Source organism: Vipera ursinii, assembly GCF_947247035.1.
Source record: "Vipera ursinii genome assembly, chromosome: 6".
NCBI classification, from domain to species: Eukaryota; Metazoa; Chordata; class Lepidosauria; order Squamata; family Viperidae; genus Vipera; species Vipera ursinii.
Window position 1 is genome coordinate 6,120,017 of NC_139515.1, and position 23,744 is coordinate 6,143,760.

Consider the following 23,744-nt stretch of genomic DNA (forward strand, 5'->3'; position numbering starts at 1 on the left):
CTATTATTATTATTATTATTATTATTATTATTATTATTATTATTATTATTATTATTATTATTATTATTATTCCCTCGGAGGCTTCGATCCTTGGCAAAGCTTGGGAACGCGGATCGACCCCCTCGGGGCCTCGCTCTTCCCCTTTTTTTGGGGGGGGCTGGAGGGGGTGTGTGCTTGGCCGGCTCAATTTCCCTTCCACCTTTTTTCCGGCCTACTCCCCCCCCCAGCTAAGTCTCATCTAAGTCTCTTCTCCCCCTCTTCTTGCGGGTCTTTCCCTGCAACACCCCCCCCCAAAAAATAATAATAATAATAATTTTAAAAAAAAAACCCGCGATGGGCTGCACTCTCAGCGCGGAGGACAAGGCGGCGGCCGAGCGCAGCAAGATGATCGATAGAAATCTCCGAGAAGACGGAGAGAAAGCGGCCCGGGAAGTCAAGCTCCTACTTCTGGGTAAGGAGATACTCCTAGGAGGGGTCAGGGGTGTCTTTCACCCTCTTTCCAGAGGCCGGACCGGGATCCGGTGTCAAGTGATCCGCTGCGTCGTGTTGCATGTTTACCTGGATAGCATATGGCTGTAGTGTGATTCTTCGTGTGCAGCGTGGCTGTAGTGTGATGATGTGTATGTCTTGTCTTCTTTGCTACCCCCTCTTATTGGTGCTATTCTGATTATCATTAATAATCATCTAATAATCAGAAACAAATTCCTTGTGTGTCCGATCAGACTTGGCCAATAAAGAAATTCTATTCTATTCTATTCTATTCTATTCTATTCTATTCTATTCTATTCTATTCTATTCTATTCTATTCTATTCTATTCTATTCTATTCTATTCTATTCTATTCTGATCAGTTCTGTTCTGTTCTATTTTCTACTCTATTCTACTTCTCTCCTATATTCTAATTCTTATTTTATTCTATTCTACTGTACTCTACTCCTATTCTATATTCTACTCCTATTCTATATTCTACTCTTATTTCTATTCTATTCTATTCTATTCTATTCTATTCTATTCTATTCTATTCTATTCTATTCTATTCTATTCTATTCTATTCTATTCTATTCTATTCTATTCTATTCTATTTTATTATTCTATTCTGTTCTGTTCTGTTTTCTGTTCTGTTTTCTATTCTATTCTATTCTATTGTCAAATGGCGGCAAAACTCAGTTACAAATGTTTCACTTAGCAACATAGATTTTGGGCTCAGCTGTGGTCATAACCTGAGGACTGCTTGTACCTGGAAGGCTGATGGTGGGATGAAAATGAATACCGGAATAGAACGTCTCCATTCAAAAAAAAAATAATTCCCATTCAAAGTGTATTCCCTAACTTTTATGGATTTGTGTTATGTACAGTATGTGTGTGTGAGAGAGACACAGACACAGAGAGAGGAGAGAGAGAGAGACAGACAGATTAGAGACAATGGACCTGCTTGCCACCTGGAGTTGTGGGTGCTCCATCACTGGAGGTTTTCAAGAAAAGATTGAACCATGATTTATCTGGGATGGCATGAAGACTTCTGCCTTGGGCAGGGGGTTGGACTAGAAGACCTCCAAGGTCCCTTCCTATTCTCGAATTCTATAGAGAGGGAAAGAGGGAGCATTCCTTGAGCATCTGGAAAGTAGCTGATGTGGAATGCCAGTATTAGTAGCTTTTCTCCTCCATCTCCTCCCCCCTCCCCCAATCATTCATATGTTTTCCATTTCCTCCATTTCTTTCCATCTTTTTGATCCATTTAGCCTGCCTTTCCTAAGCTTCTGCTTAGGGAATTCTGGGAATTGTAGTCTTAGCACTAACAGAAAGCTCAAGGTAGGAAATGCTACCCAAATGATTGCTCATAAAATCAAATGGCATGCAGCAAGCTGTTACTAGTTCATGTTTCCGAATACCTATTTTTTTTCCAAGGTTATTTACTTTTTTTCCCATTATGCCAAGGCCTCTTCCCTCTAACAGCAGAAAAATCCAGGGAATTTTGTGCTTTCTTAAAAGACTTTGTTACTGCTTTGCCGTAACCAATACAGATACTTCCTTTAAAATTCTTCCACAATTCAGTGTTACTCTATTGTTGCCTTCTGTTATGTATAAACAATACGATTACCTCACAGGCAAACATTTCCTTTTATTCTAAAGAAACACCTGCCCTTCAAAATCAACACAACTAAATAGCTTTCAGGTTATTGACTACAAATCTGCTTCCTCAAAAATATGTTTGACTGAATTCCATGGGAGGGAGAGCTTAATAATAATGATAAAGTTGGAAGGGACCTTGGAGGTTATCTAGTCCAACCCCCAGCTCAGGCAGGAAACCTTATACCATTTCAGAGAAACGGCTGTCCAGTCTCTTCTTAAAAACTTCCAGTGTTGGAAAATTCACAGCTTCCGGAGGCAGGTTGTTCCACTAGTTGATTGTTCCAACTGTCAGGAAGTTTCTCCTTAGTTCCAGGTTGCTTCTCTCCTCGATTAGTTTCCATCCGTTGCTTCTTCTCCTGCCTTTTGGGGCTTTGGAGAATAGCTTGACTCCCTCTTCTTTGTGGCAACCCCTGAGATATTGGAAGACTGCTATCATGTCTCCCCTCATCCTTCTCTTCATTAAACTAGACATACCCAATTCCAGCAGCCGTTCCTTATATGTTTTAGCCTCCAGTCCCCCGATCATCTTTGTCGCTCTTCTCTGCACTCTTTCTAGAGTCCCAACATCTTTTTTACATCGTGGTGACAAAAAATGGATGCAGCATTCCAAGTGTGGTCTTACCAAGGCGTTGTAAAGTGGTATTAACCCTTCACGTGATCTTGACTCTATCCCTCTGTTAATGCAGCCTAGCACTGTGTTGGCTTTTTTGGCAGCTCCAGCACACGGCTAGCTCAAGTTTAAGTGATTGTCCACTAGGACTCTGAGATCCCTCTCACAGTTACTACTGTTGAGCAAGGTACCACCTATACTATACCTGTGCATTTGGTTTTTCTTGCCTAAGTGTAGAACCTTAGTACAGATATAAATATAGAACTTAGATTTAAGCCAAATCTTTGGATCATATTGCAGGTAGTCCTATCTGTCTGTCTGTCTGTCTGTCTGTCTGTCTGTCTGTCTGTCTGTCTGTATGTCTGTCTGTCTATCTATCTATCTATCTATCTATCTATCTATCTATCTATCTATCTATCTATCTCTGTCTACCTCTCTGTCTGTCTATGTCTGTCTGTCTGTCTGTCTGTCACGTCTGTCTGTCTGTCTATCTATCTATCTATCTATCTATCTATCTATCTATCTATCTATCTATCTCTATCTATCATCTATCATCTATCTATCTATCTATCTATCTATCTATCTATCTATCTATCTCTGTCTACCTCTCTGTCTGTCTGTCTGTCATGTCTTTCTGTCTGTCTGTCTGTCTGTCTGTCTGTCTATCTATCTATCTATCTATCTATCTATCTATCTATCTATCTATCTATCTATCTATCTGTCTACCTCTCTGTCTGTCTGTCTGTCTGTCTGTCACGTCTGTCTGTCTATCTATCTATCTATCTATCTATCTATCTATCTATCTATCTATCTATCTCTATCTCTATCTATCATCTATCTATCTATCTATCAATCTATCTATCTATCTATCTATCTATCTATCTATCTATCTATCTATCTATCTGTCTGTCTGTCTACCTCTCTGTCTACCTATCTATCTATCTATCTATCTATCTATCTATCTATCTATCTATCTATCTATCTATCTATCTATCGATCGATCGATCGATCTATCTATCTATCTATCTATCTATCTATCTATCTATCTATCTATCTATCTATCTATCTATCTATCTATCTACCTCTCTGTCTATCTATCTATCTCTATCTATCTATCTATCTATCTATCTATCTATCTATCTATCTATCTATCTATCTATCTATCTATCTATCTACTGTATCTATCTGTCTGTAAACAGTCTAATAAAGGAACCACCAAGCACTCTTCCTTCAACACTGGCAGGGCAAGCTGTTAGTATATTACTAGAGTCTCTTCTAGCACCGATGATGTTACCTAGTTTGGTAATGAAAAGTTTGCAAGAAAACCACCAAGCTCAGAGAACACCAGGGACCAACATAGAACAAGTACAACAGCCCTATTAGACAGTTGCACACAGTTGTCATATCTCCTTAATTTTCCTTTCCCCAAACTAAATACTTTCAGCTTGTTCAGAAAAGTTTGTTTCTACTGATTGGGCTTTTCTCTCTGCTCTGTCACTCTCCCCCATCGTTCTTAAAGCACGTCATCAAAAAATCGACACTAACACTTTCCCACATGCAGTCTAATCAGGGCTATTCAGAGGGCTACTATTATTTGTAATAATATGGTCAGGATTCTTGGGTTTAGATATATTCACACATGTAGGCTTACCTAACATTTTAAATGCTGTATCAGAAGTGACACAGGGCAGGGCAGGTGGCTTTGATGCTTTTCTTAAATACTGCACCTTGTCAGAAATGAAGAGAGAAGTACGTAACATGCTGCCAGACTGACTTATTTCAGATAAATTGATTTTGCTATCTTTTCATATTGTATGAAATTAATTTTGCTAGCTACGTTATCATGTTTCTTGCAGCCTAGGCTGGCAACAGGTCTTATAGTTCCCAGTTAGCTGTCTCTTACATCGGGGTGGGTGGGTGGGTAGCACCATTTAGATTAATAAAACTATTTTTTTTCCAACAGGAGCTATTGTAGATCCTGAGTGCCCTTGATTCATTTATCTTCTTGTAGTAAGAATTTAGATCTTGTTAAAAATGTCGTTGCTATGAAGTAGCTCAATCAATCAGTCGTACTATAGAAACTGTTGGTTATGTGTATTTGTCGAGGCTGATGCTTATATTATAGAAGAGTTTCCAAGTGGAAATCCAATTCTTTTTTATTGTTCCTGTAAAGTTGAACTATGTCCATGGAGAAACAAAAATGAGAAAGGGCTAGCTACTTATGTATTGTGAAGAGTTCTTGTATATTAATCAGCAAAGTTGTTGTTGTTGTTGTTGTTGTTGTTGTTAAAAACCTAATTCACAATAATATTACACTGGAAAGTACCTTCAGTATTATTTCCTATTTTAAATGAGGTTTTTTTCTCTCGACCTTTGTGCTGATCCATCTGAAAGAATTGGAGGGCACAGTTTACATACTGTGTGGCAAATAATATTTAAATTTCATGTGGTTTAATAAAGTACATCGTATACGTCTTCCTTAAATGTCCGTCAAAGGCTATTTTTGAGCGTCGTTAAAAACGTCTGTAAATCTTAGTTTGGTTAGTTTGAGTAAGACTGCTTCCCTTTTGGGGGTGGGGGTGGGGGTTGGTTTTGTTTTTAAATAAAAAGTAATAAAATTGTAATGTATTTTTTTTGTTAATTATGTCCTTTAAATCAAATAGTTTGTTCCAGAGTTTAATAACAGATACCCTACAAAGTTTCTCAGAAATGAAACTTTTGTCATTATTTAAGACTTACTACTAATGGGAGAACAAGGGATGCGGTGGCTCAGTGGGTTAGGACGCTGAGCTCGTCGATCAGTAGGTCGGCAGTTTGGCGGGTCGAATCCCAAGTGCCGCGTAGCAGAGTGAGCGCCTGTTACTCATCCCAGCTTCTGCCAACCTAGCAATTCGAAAGCACGTAAAAATGCAAGTAGAAAACTAGGGACCACTCCGGTGGGAAGGTAACAGCGTTCCGTGCGCCTTTGGCGTCTAGTCATGCCGGCCACATGACCACGGAGATGTCCTCGGACAAGCGCTGGCTCTTCGGCTTTGAAACGGAGATGAGCACTGGCCCCTAGAGTCAGAAACGACTAGCATGCGTGTGCGGGGGAACCTTTACCTTTACTTTTTTACTAATGGGAGAGCCACTTATTTGGTGGAATGAATTTACAAACTACAACATTTTGGTCTGCAAAAGTCACAAAAAATTGTTTAGACTTTAGATATAAACCTAGAACAATGTTATGTCTTAACGTTGGACTAGATTACATCTGGTTTACTTTGGCCAAGTCATGCGTGTAAATTCATTGGAGAAGTCCATGATGCTAGGAATGGTTAGTGGAAAAAGAAAGAAAGCGCACGCACAGAACATGTTGGCTTGCTAACATCAAATCTGATGCAAAGTTGAACGTATGACAATTGAAAGAAGCTGTGATTGATAAGAGTAGCGTGGCGAGCACTTGCCTATAAAATTATTGACACGAATCAATGATTCAAAATAACAATAAAGTTATATGTATTTAATCCATTAGACTGTGGCTTACTTAGTAAATCAACAACTTGTGTTGTCAATGCTGCAAACATTGGATGTTTTTGCTTTGACAATATAAGAGGCAGCCTTTTCCTTTAAACTGTTTTGCTCTTGAATTAAATGAAGCTAGGGGGAGAAGAATGCTACCCCAGTTGTTTTTAATAAGATAAGGAATGGTGCGTTATAGAAGGGAAGGGAAGCTTTGCATTTTAAACTAATTGGAGAATGTGATTTATGATGTTTAATTAAGGGAGGGAATTCTGTTTGATATGACGTGTTCAGGGGAGGAGAATTCAGATTTTGGCATCCATCCATGCATCCGACGCTTTGTTCTCATTATTATAGACTTTTTAGAATAAACAATGACTGAAGATTCTTTGAAGTGTTTCATTAGTTGGAACCGTGGCATCGTAGATTTTCCCTAAAGAAGGTTGAAACAGATGACTCATTCCTGCCTTTTTGTTTCAGAGAAAAAAATCCACCAATTTGAAACGCAGTTTTGACTGGGATTGAACTAAATACATAAATGTAAACGAGGCAGAGGCAGTTCAGAGGCGCAGTGGTGAGAATGCAGCCTTGCAGGCTAATTCTGCCCACTGTCAACAGTTCGATCCTGACCAGCTCAAGGTTGACTCAGCCTTCCGTCCTTCTGTGGTCGGTAAAATGAGGGCCCAGATTGTTGGGGGCAAGAGGCTGACGCTGTAAATCACATAGAGAGGGCTGTAAAGCACTATGAAGCGCCATATAAATTTAAGTGCTATTGCTAGTGTTATCTAAGCCATGGTGGTGCAGTGGTTAGAATGCAGTATTGCAGGCAGACTCTGCTCACTGCCAGGAGTTCGATCCTGACCAGCTCTAGGTTGACTCGGCCTTCCATCCTTCCGAGGTCAGTAAAATAAAGACCCAGATCGATGGGGGCAAGAGGCTGACCACTTAGAGAGGGCTGTAAAGCACTGCGAAGCGGTATATAAGTCTAAGTGCTATTGCTATTATGTTCTGTACTCTGCGAGCCATGCCCTCATATAACACTGAAGACAAAGTCTGTGTTTAAAATAGTATATCAAGGCTGTTCCAGCAATCTGATTTAAAGGAATAGCTCCTTGTTTTGGTGATTATTAAACAGTTGGAAGCAAGCTTAAACTGGTGTGAATCATCCAATAGTTTATTTGATCTTAGTTTGCCATTTGTCTACCTCTTAAATATTTTATGGTGTATTTTTTTAACCTATATTTTTTAGGTAACTATGGGTGAGTGGTATGTTGAATTTGTTTTCCTAGGTATCAAATTCTATTAAGAATCTGAATTATATGAATAAATATGAAAGTATATATCTGATATATTCAGGAGTATGTGTCTTTCCCCTATAACAGCTGTGCCCAAAGAGGGATTAGATTATGTTTCAATCTTAAATCTGAAAATCAACATAATCAGAGAATGCTGATTTGCGTTGTGTGTTTTTCCTAGAGGTTTTTCACCTCTAGGAAAACAAACTCCACACATTTCCCCATACCTACCTAAATATTTAGATGAAATGGGATATGCTCTGTTCATAAATATAATGGTTATATATTTAAGAGGTTATATATTTAACTAATGGCATATTGAGATCAAATAGACTGTCAGTTGATTCTAAACATCTTTAAAACAACAGATCTTATATAGACTTTTTTTTCCTGAGTTGCGACATTAATGCAATCTTTAGGCATTTATCTCTATCCAATTTTTTAAAAATAGAATAGAATACTCTTTAGAATAGAATATTCTTTATTGGCCAAGTGTGAGTGGACGCACAAGGAATTTGTCTCCAGTGTATAAGCTCTCAGGGTTTAATTTAATTTAATTTAATTTAATTTAATTTAATTTAATTAACTTTTTTAAATTCTGTGTTAAATATTTATTTTTGGTCTTCTGACTTCTGAAAAGTAGAAATAGACTTCTTTTAGCTGGAACTATATTCTCACTAAGGGAGGCGGTGGCTCAGTGGGTTAGGACGCTGAGCTTGTCGATCAGAAGGTTGGCAGTTTGGGGGGTCAAATCCCAAGTGCCGCGTAACAGAGTGAGCGCCTGTTACTTGTCCCAGCTTCTGCCAACCTAGCAGTTCGAAAGCACGTAAAAAATGCAAGTAGAAAAATAAGGACCACTGCGGTGGGAAGGTAACAGTGTCCCGTGCGCCTTTGGCATCTAGTCATGCCGGCCACATGACCATGGAGATGTCCTCGGACAAGCACTGGCTCTTCGGCTTTGAAACGGAGATGAGCATCCGCCCCTAGAGTTGGAAACGACTAGCACGCATGTGTGGGGGAACCTTTACCTTTACCTATATTCTCACTTCCCAACAGCAACATCAGTAGTTCAAATTGCAAAGAAAGTGTTGGGGGAAGTCAAGGCAAATCCTTCAGATTGTTTTTTTCCCAGTTGGCTGAGCAGCTTACCCTGTGTAAGATAAGTAGAGATCTTGATTTAACTGAAGGAAGAGTAGAATATGATTGATGTTCACCAAACCAATCTAGCTTATCTAAGGAAGAATAAGTGAGTTATAAAAATGTCGAGAGATTCCAGGAAGGAATTGGAATATGTGTTGGAGAACTGTGATCCTCATATTTGGTATTAATCTAGAATATGGGCCAGAAAAATTGATCCATATTCTAAGATGGTAACTTATCAGGGTTTAGAGAAGCATTGAAGCAGTAAAGGACTGTTAGACAAGCAATGTAATTTTCTGCTCTTTAAAAATATGTGAACGGTTGTGTCTACCAAGGGGGAGGTGGAGTGATGGATTAGAGTAAAGAGGCAATTTTCAGGGAAGGAGGGAACATATTTATTTCAAGGATGTGGGGGGGGGCAGACAAGAGGCAGCACAGCCTGGAGCTGGATAGGAGACAGAAGATGAAATTTAGGATAGCCACTCACTGGAATCTTCCAGAATAAATCCATTAGGGTAGCATAGTTTAGCCTGGCAAGATTCTGTCTATTGCAGGGATCTTCAAACTTGGCCCTTTTATGACTTGTGGACTTCAACTCCCAGAATTCCTCAGCCAGCATGCCTAGCTGAGGAATTCTGGGAGTTGAAGTCCACAATTCATAAAAGGGCCAAGTTTGAAGACCCCTGGTCTATTGCATGTAAGGAAACAAAGAACTGAACTTCGGCTGGATTGTTCTATGTCATTTTGGGGCTGGGGCTGACAATATCCTTTGTTTTTAGCAGAAAAAAGACCTCATGATAGTTCATTAGAGATGCAAGCACACTGCTGAAATTTCATGGCAAAATTCTGAAAGCTAAACTATGCATTTTCAGAGTTTATTTTACATACTTTTCATATTTAAGCCATATAGATCAGCAAAGAAAGAAAAGAGGGGAAAACCTGGAAGAGGAGAAAAAAAAGTCTCTGTGTATCGATCATCCAGGTCATGGTTGTCCCAAAGGTGCTTTTCCAAAAAGCAATTGGAGTTTTTTGGTTTTTCCTTGAAAAAGTTTTGCTTCTCATCCAAGACGCTTCTGAAGAACTTCTTCCGAAGATCCAAGACGCTTCTGAAGAACTTCTTCCGAAGATCCAAGACTCTTCTGAAGAACTTCTTCCGAAGATCCAAGACGCTTCTGAAGAACTTCTTCCGAAGAACTTCTGGAGTTCTTCAGAAGAAAACTGAAGTTCTTCAGAAGCTTCTTGGATGAGAAGTGAAATGTTTTCAAGGGGGAAAAAAACCCCAAGAAAGTTAAATTGCCTTTTGGAACAACAGCTCTGCCATTTTCTTTGACACTAGCCAATACACACCTCTGCCTAGATCTTCAAAATCAGTCAGAAAATCAATCGATCGATCGATCGATCAATCAATCAATCAATCAATCAATCATATAGCTCACAGTCACAAGTTTGTACCTGTCTCTTAAAAAAATTGAATTTTGTTCAAGGTAAGAGCCAGATCAGTGAAGTCTGGCTATTAAATATACAACTGAACTTGACCTCTAGACTTGCAAGATTGATGTCAGCTTTCCTGGTTAAGCCAAAGAGGAAATATGATCAGATGAGCTAATTCTACTATATTCCTTTATTTAGAATATTTCCATTAAATAACTCATTGTGTCTTTTAGGAGCCGGTGAATCAGGAAAAAGCACAATCGTCAAACAAATGAAGTAAGTATGCCTAAGCATGAGGATATAAACTTAGTAAAGTCAGTAAATGATGTCATTAAACTAAAGGATATTTTTATTTTTCCTGAAACAGAATTATCCATGAAGCTGGATATTCAGAAGAAGAATGTAAACAATATAAGGCAGTTGTCTACAGTAATACGATTCAGTCCATTATTGCTATCATAAGAGCTATGGGGAGACTGAAAATAGATTTTGGAGATTCAGCCAGGGCTGTAAGTATTAACTTTTCTAATATTCCCTTTAAATACTCTTCTTAATTCTGAAGTTAATTCGGAATTCGGAAATTCAGGAACATTGTAGCTGTCATTTCCTGAAATTGATATGTCAGTAGTTCTCTCTTGGGTTCCTGCTCCTAAAATCTTAGCATTTATTTATTTTATTTTTTATTTAGTTACATTTATATACCGCCCTATTCCCTGAGGACTCAGGGCGGTTTACAGGGAATTAAAAATCCAACATACAAAAGTTAAAAACTAAATTAAAAATTATTAAATTGACCCTGTACTCAATTAAAAAGAACCCCAATTAAAAATTTCTCCTCAGCCTGGGCCCGAGAGCTCGAAGAGCCAGGTCTTCAGGCCCCGGCGGAATGATCGGAGGTCGGGGGCAGTTCTCAGCTCCACCGGCAGCTGGTTCCAGAGGGCAGGCGCTCCCACCGAGAAGGCCCTATCCCTGGGTGTCACCCGCCGGCAATCTCTTACCGGCGGGACCCTGAGCAGACCCTCCCCGTGGGAGCGCACTGGGCGAAGGGCGTTTGATGCCGGCAGCAGGTGTTCCCTCAGATATCCCGGACCCAGGCCATGTAGGGCTTTATAGGTGATAACCAGCACCTTGAATTTCACCCGGAGGGCAACCGGAAGCCAATGCAGCTCGCGGAGTAGAGGTGTTACATGGGAGTATTGGGAAACCCCCATTACAACTCGCGCGGCTGCATTCTTTACCAGTTGAAGCCTCCGAGTGGTCTTCAAGGGCAGCCCCATGTAGAGAGCGTTACAGTAGTCCAAACGGGAGGTCACAAGCGTGTGAGTAACTGTGCGTAGGGCGTCTCGGTCCAGATAGGGACGCAACTGGCGCACCAGGCGAACCTGAGCAAAAGCCCCCCTGGTCACGGCTCCTATGTGATCTTCAAAATTGAGCCGTGAATCCAGGAGGACGCCCAAGTTGCGAGCCCTATCGACGGGGGGTAACACCTCACCCCCCATCATTAAGGATGGAATAACTTGGTTAACCCGAGATGCCGATATGCACAGCCACTCAGTCTTGGCGGGATTGAGACGAAGCCTGTTTCTCCCCATCCAGACCTGAACCGCCTCCAGGCACCGGGACATCACGGAGAGGGCATCACTGGGTTGGTTCGGGGTGGAAAGAAAAAGTTGGGTATCATCAGCATACTGGTGATACCCCATCCCAAAACCACAAATGATCTCGCCCAGCGGCTTCATATAGATGTTGAACAGGAGAGGCGAGAGAACCGACCCCTGAGGAACTCCACAAATGAGAGACCTCGGGGCGGATCTCTGCCCTCCTGTCAACACCGACTGCGAGCGGCCCTGGAGGTAGGAGGAGAACCACCGTAGGATGGTGCCTCCCACTCCCAGCCCCCTGAGACGCCGCAGCAGGATACCATGGTCGATGGTATCGAACGCCGCTGAGAGATCTAATAGGACCAGGACAGAGGAACAACCCCTGTCCCTAGCCCTCCAGAGATCATTCACCAGCGCAACCAATGCCGTCTCCATGCTGTGTCCGGGCCTGAAGCCCGATTGGTACGGGTCCAGATAATCAGTTTCCTCCAGGAACAGAGGGAGCTGATGCGCCACCACACTCTCAACAACCTTCGCCAGAAAGCGAAGGTTGGAGACTGGACTGTAGTTGTTTAAAACAGCCGGGTCCAAAGCAGGCTTCTTGAGAAGGGGTCTCACCACCGCCTCCTTCAAGGTGGCAGGAAAGACACCCTCCTTCAAGGAAGCAGTTATTACTGCATGGAACCAGCCTTGTGTTCCTTCCCGAGCCGCATAAGCTAGCCAGGAGGGGCACGGATCCAACAAACAGGTGGTGGTGCTCAGTCTCCCCATGATCCTGTCCACATCATCAGGGGAAACAGGGTCGAACTCAGTCCAGATAACGTGCTCAAGACCGCCTGATTCCTCCACATCAGACTCTGCCCAGTCAGAGTCCAAGCCGGTCCGGATCCGAGCAATTTTGTCCGCCAGATGATGACTAAACTCCTCGGCTCGTCCCTGCAAGGGATCCTCTCTCACCTCCTGATTAAGGAGGGAGCGAGTCACCCTAAACAGGGCGGCCGGGCGATTATCTGCGGACGCGATAAGGGCGGCAAAGTAGTTAGACTTCGCCGTCCTTATCGCCGCAAGATAAGACCTTATAAAGGTTCTTAACTGCAATCAGTCGGATTCGGATTGGCTGGATCTCCAACCGCTCTCTAGACCTCGTCTCCGACGCTTCATCTCCCGGACCTCCACAGAGAACCATGGGGCCCAGCGGGATCTGCGACGGGTCAGAGGTCGCATGGGTACAACGCAGTCGAGTGCCCTGGTGGCTGCCGTTTCCCAGGCCTCCACCAGGGCATCGACTGGGCTGTGGGTAAGGGTGATAGGTATAGGCCCAAGCGCCCTCTGGAACCGATCTGGGTCCATTAGGCGCCTGGGGCGGAACCACCTGGTCGGCTCCGCCGCCCAGCGGCGGGGGATGGCATGACGGAAAACCAGCCTCAGGAAGTGATGATCTGACCATGACAGAGGGGTGATGGATGGAGAACCCCCTCCCAGATCATCCAACCACTGTCCAGACAGGAACACCAGGTCGAGAGTGTGATCCCCCTCATGAGTCGGGCCCTCAATAACCTGGGTCAGGCCCATGGCTGTCATGGAAGCCATGAACTCCCGAGCTAACTCCGACGACCCTCCCAGTGATGGCAGGTTGAAGTCACCCAGGACTATAAGCCTGGGGAACTCCACCGCCAACCCTGAGAGGGTGTCGAGCAGCTCGGGCAGGGCTGTTGCCACACAGCTGGGCGCCAGGTATGTAAGCAACAAGCCCAACTGAACCCGAGGACCACACCTCAAGAGGAGGGATTCACTCCCTGCCATCTGGACATTTGATCATGTAGTCCTGGAAACACTTATTTGCGATTCCTGAAATCATTGTGGGAATGGATTTTTTTTTTCCTCCTAAAAATCGCTTCCCACTAAGAAGATATATAACTGCAGCGAAAACCTCCAGAGGTAGCAATTCCTACAAAATGAATAAAAATTTTTAACTACTACTTCTCCTCTTCCTCCTCCTCCTCCTCCTCCTCCTCCTCCTCCTCCTCCTCCTCCTCCTCCTCCTCCTCCTCCTCCTCCTCTTCTTCTTCTTCTTCTTCTTCTTCTTCTTCTTCTTCTTCTTCTTCTTCTTCTTCTTCTTCTTTTTCTCCTCCTCCTCCTCCTCCTCCTCCTCCTCCTCCTCCTCCTCCTAGGATGATGCACGTCTACTCTTTGTCCTTGCTGGAGCAACAGAAGAAGGTTTTATGACAGGAGAACTTGCTGGTGTGATCAAAAGATTGTGGAAAGATCTTGGTGTTCGAGCCTGTTTCAACCGATCGAGAGAGTATCAGCTAAATGACTCAGCCGCATAGTAAGTATGCAAAAAGAACTATGCCATCTGATGAAAATGCTGTGACATAACAAATCAGAGCTTTGATTTTTGCAGAAAATGAGAACAGCCAAAGCCACTTCAACCAAGGTAAATTTGTGCAGAACTATATGTACCCCCTATAGATCTAAAATACAACCACGTTGAATACACACTTAGAATCCTGCATCCAGTTTTGGTCACCACAATATAAAAAAAAGATATTGAGACTCTGGAAAGAGTGCAGAAAAGAGCAACAAAGACGATTAGGGGGATGGAGGCTAAAAACATATGAAGAACGGTTGCAGGAATTGGGTTTGTCTAGTCGTGAAAAGGGGAGACATGATAGCGGTGTTCCAATATTCGAGGAGCTGCCCCAAAGAAGAGGGAGTCAAGCTATTCTCCAAAGCACCTGAGGGCAGGACAAGAAGCAACGGATGGCAACTAATCAAGGAGAGAAGCAACCTAGAACTAAGGAGAAATTTCCTAATGGTGAGAATAATCAATCGGTGGAATGACTTGCCTCCAGAACTTGTGGATGTTCCATCACTGGAGGCTTTTAAGAAGAGACTGGACAGCCACTTGTCTGGTATGGTACAGGGTCTCCTGTTTGAACAGGGGTTTGGACTAGAAGACCTCCACGGTCCCTTCCAACTCTGTTATTCTAATATTACAAAAGTCTATTCTTACACTAATCAATATCTTACAGTACAGATCTCTGCTGCTCCTGATTCTATTTAAGAATTGGATACTATTTCTGTATAATCATTCTTGATTATCTCAATGAAGATTATAGTCAATCCTTGATTTACAACCCTTCATTTATTGACTGAGGTTACAGCGGCACCGGAAAAAGTGATTTACAAGCACTCCTTACACTTATGACTGTCTCAGCATCACATCATCAAAATTTGGGGGCCCTCATAAATCACTTTTTTTGTTCGAACTGCTTGGTTAGAAGTGGTTTTTATTGGTGATGGAACTGGCTCCAAAACTTGATCATTCCATAAAAAGACTCTGGTTTTAAGTATAATTTGTTTAACGTGAATGTGTCAAAAGACAATATTCCTGGCAAAAATATACATGTCATTGCACATCTGGCAGAAAACTGAATGTAGAATCACTTAATTGTACAGTATAAGACAGGCATGTCAAATACAAGGCCCGGGGGCCGGATCTGGCCCGCGAAGTGGCTTCATGTGGCCCGCGAAGCCATCCTGGAAACAGTGAGGGAACGGCCCCCACTGCCTTGGCCCAGAGACCCTCCTCCTGCTAGAGACCCCCAGATCTGTCCCACTCCTGCCCAGGCCCCCATAGGCACCCTTGATGCCAACGATGTAGAGCTGGCCACGCCCACCCAGTAGGCCATTCACACTCTAGCCACGCCCACCCAATAGGCCACACCCACCCTGGCCATACCCACCCGGCCCCTTGAGGGCAACCAAAATGCTGATGCGGCCCTTAATGAAATTGAGTTTCACATATGGAATCAAACTTAGTTTTAAACAATTGATTTTGTAAATGTCTGTGGAGATTCTCAGTCATCCAGGTCCTGGTTGTCCCAAATGTGCCTTTTCAAAAGGCAACTGGACTTTGTTTTTAACCTTGAAGATGTTTCGCTTCTCATCCAAGAAGCTTTTTCATTTCTGACTGAATGGAAGGATTTATATTCCATGCAGTCATCTGGTCATTAGTACTCTTTCTGAGAGGAGTCGTTGAGGCCACTTGGAAGTTTACCTGTGCTCTCAGATTAATTACAACACAGCAGTTCTAAGAAGATTCCACACCCATTTGCACTATTCAGGTGACCCTGAGGGCACAGATAAACCTCCAAGTGGCCTCAACGATTCTCAGAAAGAGTACTAATGATCAGATGACTAGAAGGGATACCCATCTTTTCACCCTCCACCATTCAGTCAGAACAAAAGAAGCTTCTTGGATGAGAAGCGAAACATCTTCAAGGCAAAACAAAGACCAGTTGCTTTTTGAAAAAGCACCTTGGGAATAATTGATTCTGTAAATTAGCCTAAATATTAAGAAAGTCTGACGTTCTCCAGTTCTGATTAGAATAATGTTTTCTAGTGTGATAAGCATGATTGTTCTGTTTTTCCTTAGAGATAAGTTCCATTGAATTATGATTTTTCTGCAGGGCTGTTATTCTAGCCACATCTACAGTATCTAGACACAAGTCTCATCAAGCTAGCTTTTTGATAAACATTGAACTGGAAGTAAATCTGCTGAACACAGCAGAATTACAGGATTTCAAACATTAATATTTCACATTAGGATAGAGGTTTCTGAACAAATCTTCCATTTTCCCATCTAAGTAACATACCTGTTGATTAGTTCTGGGTCAGTTGCTCACACAACTGCTACTTGAAGGACTCGCCAACCATGGAGAAGGTTTTGATAGTCATACCTTAGAGAGAAGAATCATCAAGTCCATTTGGCATTTGCCTTTTTGCTAATAATTGCTGTTGCTTAGCGTAACATATGAATTCAGTCTTCATACCTGACTTTGTAGCCATCTTCTGAGTAGTTTTCAGAAGCTGAATCTGTTGTCCATACAACCAGGACCACAATTCTTGGAAGCTGTCCTCAACTTCAAAGCAGTTAAAAGAATATTTTGGTAAAGCTAATCTTTCTTATACGTAGAGATCAGTCTAAGATTAAAAAGCCTTCAATATTTGTTCTGTCTTACTAGCTATTTGAATGATTTGGACCGAATAGCCCACATCAATTATATCCCAACACAGCAAGATGTGCTCAGGACCAGAGTGAAAACCACAGGAATAGTGGAAACTCATTTTACTTTCAAAGATCTCCATTTTAAGTAAGTAATGGCCTTAAAAGCATGCCACTGGGTGTTCAGTGTATTATTCAAATATTTTCCTCCCATGAAATGTGGAAAGAGACTATATTGCTGTCCAGAACAGTGTATTTCATAGTATTTTTCAGCTGGCAAGCATTGGGGGAATTCCACGTTATGGACATGTTGAAAAGCCACAGTGAAAATACCACCCTTATATTCTTGCGTGAGGTTTGTGTGATGTTATTACACGACCTACAGTATCATTTTGCTCCCTCTTCCTTGCCCCTCCTTGAACGCTCATGCCTATTCTCCAATTTTTGGAAAAGAAATGGCCACATTGTCCGTAACAATCATAGAAGGAAATATCCATGGAATCAAAAAAAAAAAGTGTTTTGCAGCCCTCTGATTTGATTTGCTAATGGTTTGATTTGGAATTCCAAAGGTGCTTCTTCAAAAGGCAACTGGACGTCCCTGTTGTTCTTTTTCCTTGAAGACGTTTCGCTTCTCATCCAAGAAGCTGACTGAATGGTGGGGAATGGGAGGATGGATATTCCTTGCAGTCATCTGGTCATTAGTACTCTTTCTGAGAGTTGTTGTGGGCACTTGGAGGTTTATCTGTGCCCTCAAGGTCACCTGAGTAGAGCGTGTGGAGCCTTCTTGGACCTGCTGAAAGGACTGTGTTGTAAACAGGAGGCGGGTTGGTGTATCTCTCCCCTCTGACGAGAGAGGGCTGCCCAATCTTAATGCAGATGGCCTCTTTGACTCCTCTTTCAGAGCAGAGGTCCTCTCTGTCCAGAATGTGGACTTTGCTTTTGAAGATAGCATGGGAAACTCCATAGATATTTGATTTGGAATCGGTTTCAGTGCAATGATTTAACTGAAGAATCAAATTGAAGGTGCGCTTCAGGGTTTTGTACATACTTAGGAAACTAACTAAAAGGGACGCGGTGGCTCAGTGGCTTAGGACGCTGAGCTTGTTGATCAGAAGGTCGGCAGTTTGCCGGTCGAATCCCGAGTGCCGCATAGCAGAGTGAGCGCCTGTTACGCGTCCCAGCTTCTGCCAACCTAGCAGTTCGAAAGCACATAAAAATGCAAGTAGAAAAATAGGGACCACTCCGGTGGGAAGGTAACAGCGTTCCGTGCACCTTTGGCATCTAGTCATGCCAGCCACGTGACCATGGAGACGTCCTCGGACAAGCGCTGGCTCGTCGGCTTTGAAACAGAGATGAGCACCGGCCCCTAGAGTTGGAAACAACTAGCACGCATGTGCGGGGGAACCTTTACCTTTACCTTTAGGAAACTAACTACAGCAATCTTATGAGCAAAGAGCTTGGAGCGCTTTTCAGTATGTCCTCAGCATGAAAACATGTGTAGTGCTTCTATACGGAACATAAAATCATGAAGATCTTCACTGTTATTTCATTGATTGATGGATTGATTCGTTCGTTCGTTCAGTTTGTGATCGTTTTAACTTAGTTTGGGACAGAAGGTGGAGAATAAAATACAAAAGTGAAAGAAAAAAAAGGAAGATCCTGGGAAACAGCAGCTCCAGAAAAGAGCACATCCCACAGTTTACGATTAAGGATCTAATCTGCAAAACCGAAAAGGAAAAAAATGGTCGTATCTTCTAATGAATGTAGAGATACGACGTGTATATTGTGAAATGGGTTTAATTTTTCTTCCAAACTTGCTAGGTTTATAGCCTTTCTCTTCAATTATAGTTGCTTTAATTAATTTCGGTCTTGGTAGAAGAATCCCATCTTGAAATCTGCTGATTGGGGGGATTTATTATTATTATTATTTTGGCTCTTCTTTTACAGGATGTTTGACGTTGGAGGCCAAAGATCAGAACGAAAAAAGTGGATCCACTGCTTTGAGGGTGTTACAGCTATAATTTTTTGTGTGGCACTTAGCGATTATGACTTGGTCCTTGCAGAAGATGAAGAAATGGTAAGTAAGTAAGTAAGTAAGTAAAAAAAGAAAGAAAGAAAGAAAGGAGGAAGGAAGAGAGAGAGAAAAAAAGAAAGAATGAAGGAAAGAAAGAGAGGGAGGAAGGAAGGAAGAAAGCAGGGAGAGAGAGAGAGCAAAGAGGGAGGGAGGGAGGAAGGAAGGAAAAAATAGAAAGAAAGAAAAAGGAAGGAAGGAAAGAAAAGAGAGAGAGGAAGGAAGAAAGCAAAGAAAGAGAGAGAGAGAGCAAAGTGGGAGGAAGGAAGGAAGGCAGGAAGAAAGAAAAAAGAGAAAAAGGAAAAGGAAAGAGAAAGAAAGAAAGAAAGAAAGAAAGAAAGAAAGAAAGAAAGAAAGAAAGAAAGAAAGAGAAGCGATCACCTTTTACAAACCTTTGATGAGCAAAGTCAATGGGGAAGCCAGATTTACTTAACAAATAAGTTAGTAACAAGTGCAAGGATTCACTTAACAACTGAGGCAAGAAAGGTTGTAAAATGGGCCAGAACTCACTTAACAACTGTCTTGCTTAGCAACAGAAATTTTGGGGCCCAGTTGTGGTTGGAAGTCAAGGACTACCTGTAATTTAATCACATTTTACCAATTTACCAGTGAGCGAACGGTTACGATAATTTTCTTATCTAGCTTGTCTAGAGATGAAGTAGCATTCTGTTTTTAAGGATTGGCTTATTTGTTTCCAAATAGCGTTTTTGGTGTTAAAAATACTTCTTAGAAATAATCATGATAAACACATTGTAAAATATGATAAAAAATACTTAATTTTGATAAAAGGTAGCCGAACCAAGCAATAGCTAAACTCTTTTAAGATGGTCTTACATAAATTTGAATTATTGATGTGAAGAATTCAAATAATTGTCTGAAATAAGAAATGTCCTTGTTGTTTAGGTACACCGAGTTTTTATTTTCTTGATCTATTTCATTGCGAGTATTTGTGAATTGATCTTGATATTATTAAAGTGATATATTCTCTCTTTTCTCCCCAATTGCAGAATAGGATGCATGAAAGCATGAAACTGTTTGATAGCATCTGCAACAATAAGTGGTTTACAGACACCTCTATTATCCTGTTCTTAAATAAAAAGGATCTCTTTGAAGAAAAAATTAAAAGGAGTCCTCTTACTATTTGTTATCCAGAATATCCAGGTATATTTCTCTCATGTTTTAGGCAGAGAAAACATGTTGAGGGAAGGAGAATAAAAAAAAAGAGAATTATTGTCTTGGAACTTATGAGTATAGTAAATATTGACATTTCTTTTTTTGTTCTCCTAAATAATAAGAATCTGATAGGATGTGAATGGTATTTATGGAACTGTTTGCTGCACATACTCCAGATTTCATCTCTCACATAAAATAATGTGATATTTTAATAACTGAATTAGCATTATTATGGAGCAAAGTGAAAATAGTTGCACAGACTTAAGAATCTCTCTGGTGTGATGTGAACATTCTGTAAAGGGTTTAACTTGTCATTGTAATTTTGTACTGTGCTGTAGCAGACTTAACAGTTACAGCACTGAATGGTTGCATATACAGAAGTAAGTTGTAATTTAGACAATATAGTAAATAGACCAAATAAAACATTGGCAACTCAAAGCAACAGCTGGCAACCCAAGGTCCTTGTAGGCCTCAAGACTGCTATTAAAATTTAATAATTATATTTCAACTGCAAACTTTCTCTTTCCTCCTCCTCCTCCTCCTCCCAAACTCTGATTTTTGACTTTTATAGGATTTTTAAGGGAACTTCTGATGATTACGGTCTATCAAGTTGGTGTCAAGACTAGTGACCACATATATTTTCTCCAGGATGAATTCTGATCCTTTTTTTAAAAAAAATGCTGATGTTAATATATCCTTGAAAGATCATTTATGGCTCATGAGAAAGTTGAACGGCTAATTTTTTTTGGTCAAAACACATTGCTGGCATAAATATAATATAAAGATGCTATTGTTAAGGGATTTAATCCAACCCAATAATGTCAAGCAGAGGGAACTAAAGCAGCAGCAAAATATTTAATTTAACAAATGGAGGATCAGAATAGGATCTCCTCCCATCCTGCAGTCATTTAAGATTAAGGCATAGAAAATGTTCTCCTCTATTTATAGGCTATGAAGTATATTCAGAAATTGAACGTAAGTTATTTAAGGAACGGGCTTCATTATTTTAAATTAGGGAAATTGCATATTTTAGTTGTGGCTAAACTTAACATTGTCACTGATGCCTAAATTATGCTAGGACCTATTCTAACAGATGTTCTTTGTGTATTGTTTGTGATCTTGGCATCTTACAGTCTGAGAATGGAGAATGAGGGAGCTATTTGTTTTGTTGTAGAAGCCATTTTGTTTCCTACAAGGCGAGCTGTGGCTAAAATGGCCCCCAAAGCCTTTTTTTAAAAAAGTAAAGTATTTAACTAAAATGACTCTTACATAAAAAAAGAAGATTTTATAAAGAATTTTAAAGATTTAATTGAAGAAAAAAAAATTCCCTCCACGCTGTGAACAATCTAATGCAAATGACAGATTATTACATTTGCTAATTACAGGAAAGTCTAAAAAGTCTTTTCACATGTGGAACGATTTGGCCCATAGAGTCGTCAAGAGTCAGACACAATGGATCACATAAGCATCATAATAGTAATGTCTATCAAAATCATTAGTAATTTGGAGTAGTGGTGAAGGGACCTGAGTATAAACCGGGATACCATGACTACTAGTCCTGATTTAGGCACAAAATCAGCTGGGTGGTCTTGGGCCAGTCAATCTTGTTCAGCCCTGGAAAGAAGGAAATGGCAAACCACTTCCAAAATCTTGCTTAGAAAGCTGCAGGGACCTATCTAGGTAGTAATTGGGAGTTAATTCTGATTTAGAAACTCTGATATCTCCATCCCTGTGCTACAGATATGCAAGGTAGCTACAATACATTCCAGCAAAGAGCTTTGTACCATGGGGAAGTATTGAATCTCAAGCTTGACAGGACGATTTACCCAACCTGCCCCAATGCTTTTCCATGACCTAAAGTTTCTTAAAATGTAGCCCTTCAACTTCAGCCATTTTCAGAACTGTGGAGAAATTTCCTGACAGTGAGAATAATTAATCAGTGGAACGGCTTGCCTCCAGAAGTGGGGGAATGCTCCAACACTGGAGGCTTTTAAGATGAGACTGGACATCCATTTGTCTGGAATGGTATAGAGTCTTCCATATGATGAACTAGGTGTCCACGCTGCTAACATCGGATGTTTTTGCATTGACAACAGATGGAAATGTAGCCATTTTTTCCTTTTCGCTTTCAGAGTTAGATGACACTGGGAATGAGAGTCCAGCTAGACATAACAACACTAAACATAGCATGAGAATCAAGGTTATTGAACCCCCAGAACTGATAAAGAATTGGCGAGCTGGGGGGCTGGAGAGGAAGCCTGCACTTCAAGCTAATTGGGGGAACGTGATTTATGACTGTTAATTGAAGGAGGGAATTGTACTTTGATACTATGTGCCCAGGGGAGGGGAATTCAGTTTTTGGCTTCAATTATGTAAATGCCAATATTCTGCTACTCGAATAAAAGGTACTTTAAGGTAAACAATGCCTCAAGCATCTTTCGAAGAGTTTCATCTGTCAGAACCATGACACTAGGTATGTCTAGTCCAATGAAGACAAGACAATAACCCTGTTATTCTTGCAAACTTCTTGAAAGACCCCGTAAGCTGCCTCTCTCTTCCAAGCTTAAAATGTCTAAATTATTGTTGTCGTCCCCCCCCCCACCCTTTAGGCTCAAATACATATGAAGAAGCAGCTGCGTACATCCAGTGTCAGTTTGAAGACCTAAACAAGCGAAAAGACACAAAAGAAATCTACACCCACTTCACCTGTGCCACTGATACCAAGAATGTGCAGTTTGTCTTTGATGCGGTCACCGACGTCATCATCAAGAATAATTTGAAAGACTGTGGCTTATTCTAAACACATACATCCAACTCTACTTTTTTTTTTACAAAAACCAAATGTGCTTTTTCTTTTTCTTTTTTTTTTAAAAAGACCATGAATAAGTTTGGGGTGGGTGGGGGCTTATTTATTTTTATTTATATAATATGGGGGTGATTTTTTTTGTGTGTGTGTCCGTGTGTGGCCTTGGGTTAAAGACTCAGTTCAGAAATTCGGTCCTGCTAGTTTGTGTAGTCACCCATGCGTTCTGAGGACCGTGAACGAAATATTGTCTTTCATTCTGCAAACCATTTTTCTACACGTTCATCGGATGAGTTTGCCTAATGCTAGGCAACCATGAATACTGCTGTGGAGCATTGACCAGGTAGTCAGTACGGTTCTTGGGACTACACAATGGAAGTCCTGCACTTTTTACATGTGTAGCACATAGTAGAAGGGGTCATGTCTTCATTATGGCCACCATCCTACTGTTTGAAGCACCACTGGAGATGCCTTCTCAAATACCTTGATTGTGCATTGACTTTTGCTGGTTTTGTGAGGTCCCTGGTGCCCTCTAAACTTGGTGGTTTTCTTGCAGACGTTTCATTACCAACCTGGGCTACATCATCAGAGAAAACCAAAGACTGACGATATTATTTTGTTTGGTAATGAAACAATCTGCAAGAAAACCACCAAGCTCAGAGAGCACCAAGGACCCCACAGTTCAGCCCTGAGTTACGAATATTCAGGTCTACTGTTTGGTTTATGTAAACACTGAACACAACATTTAAATGATTTGCTGCATATTACCGAGCGCTCATGTTTTAAAAGCTGTTTATTACTGTACAATACCATGATTTTGCTTTGGGGATTGTTAATTACACTTCTAAAAGAGTCCTTTTTTTCCACATTATGCATGTTGCCTTCTTTTTCTTAATTTTTATTTATAGATCTGTAATTAGCATTGTAAACTTTCTCTTGCATAAAGGAAACTTTCCACTTGCTCAGGATTAAATAGTAA

General features: G+C 41.2%; 1 protein-coding gene across 1 annotated transcript; it reads left to right on the plus strand.

Moving 5' to 3' along the window:
* Positions 1–333: 333 nt before the first annotated feature.
* Positions 334–23,211, plus strand: GNAI1 (G protein subunit alpha i1; the record flags this gene model as incomplete). Its single annotated transcript, XM_083366350.1, has 8 exons — positions 334–451; positions 10,340–10,382; positions 10,474–10,615; positions 13,879–14,036; positions 16,738–16,866; positions 18,666–18,795; positions 19,797–19,950; positions 22,572–23,211. The coding sequence occupies 8 exons, from the start codon at positions 334–336 to the stop codon at positions 22,760–22,762; spliced, it is 1,065 nt and encodes a 354-aa protein (XP_083222476.1). The 3' UTR covers positions 22,763–23,211.
* Positions 23,212–23,744: the final 533 nt, after the last annotated feature.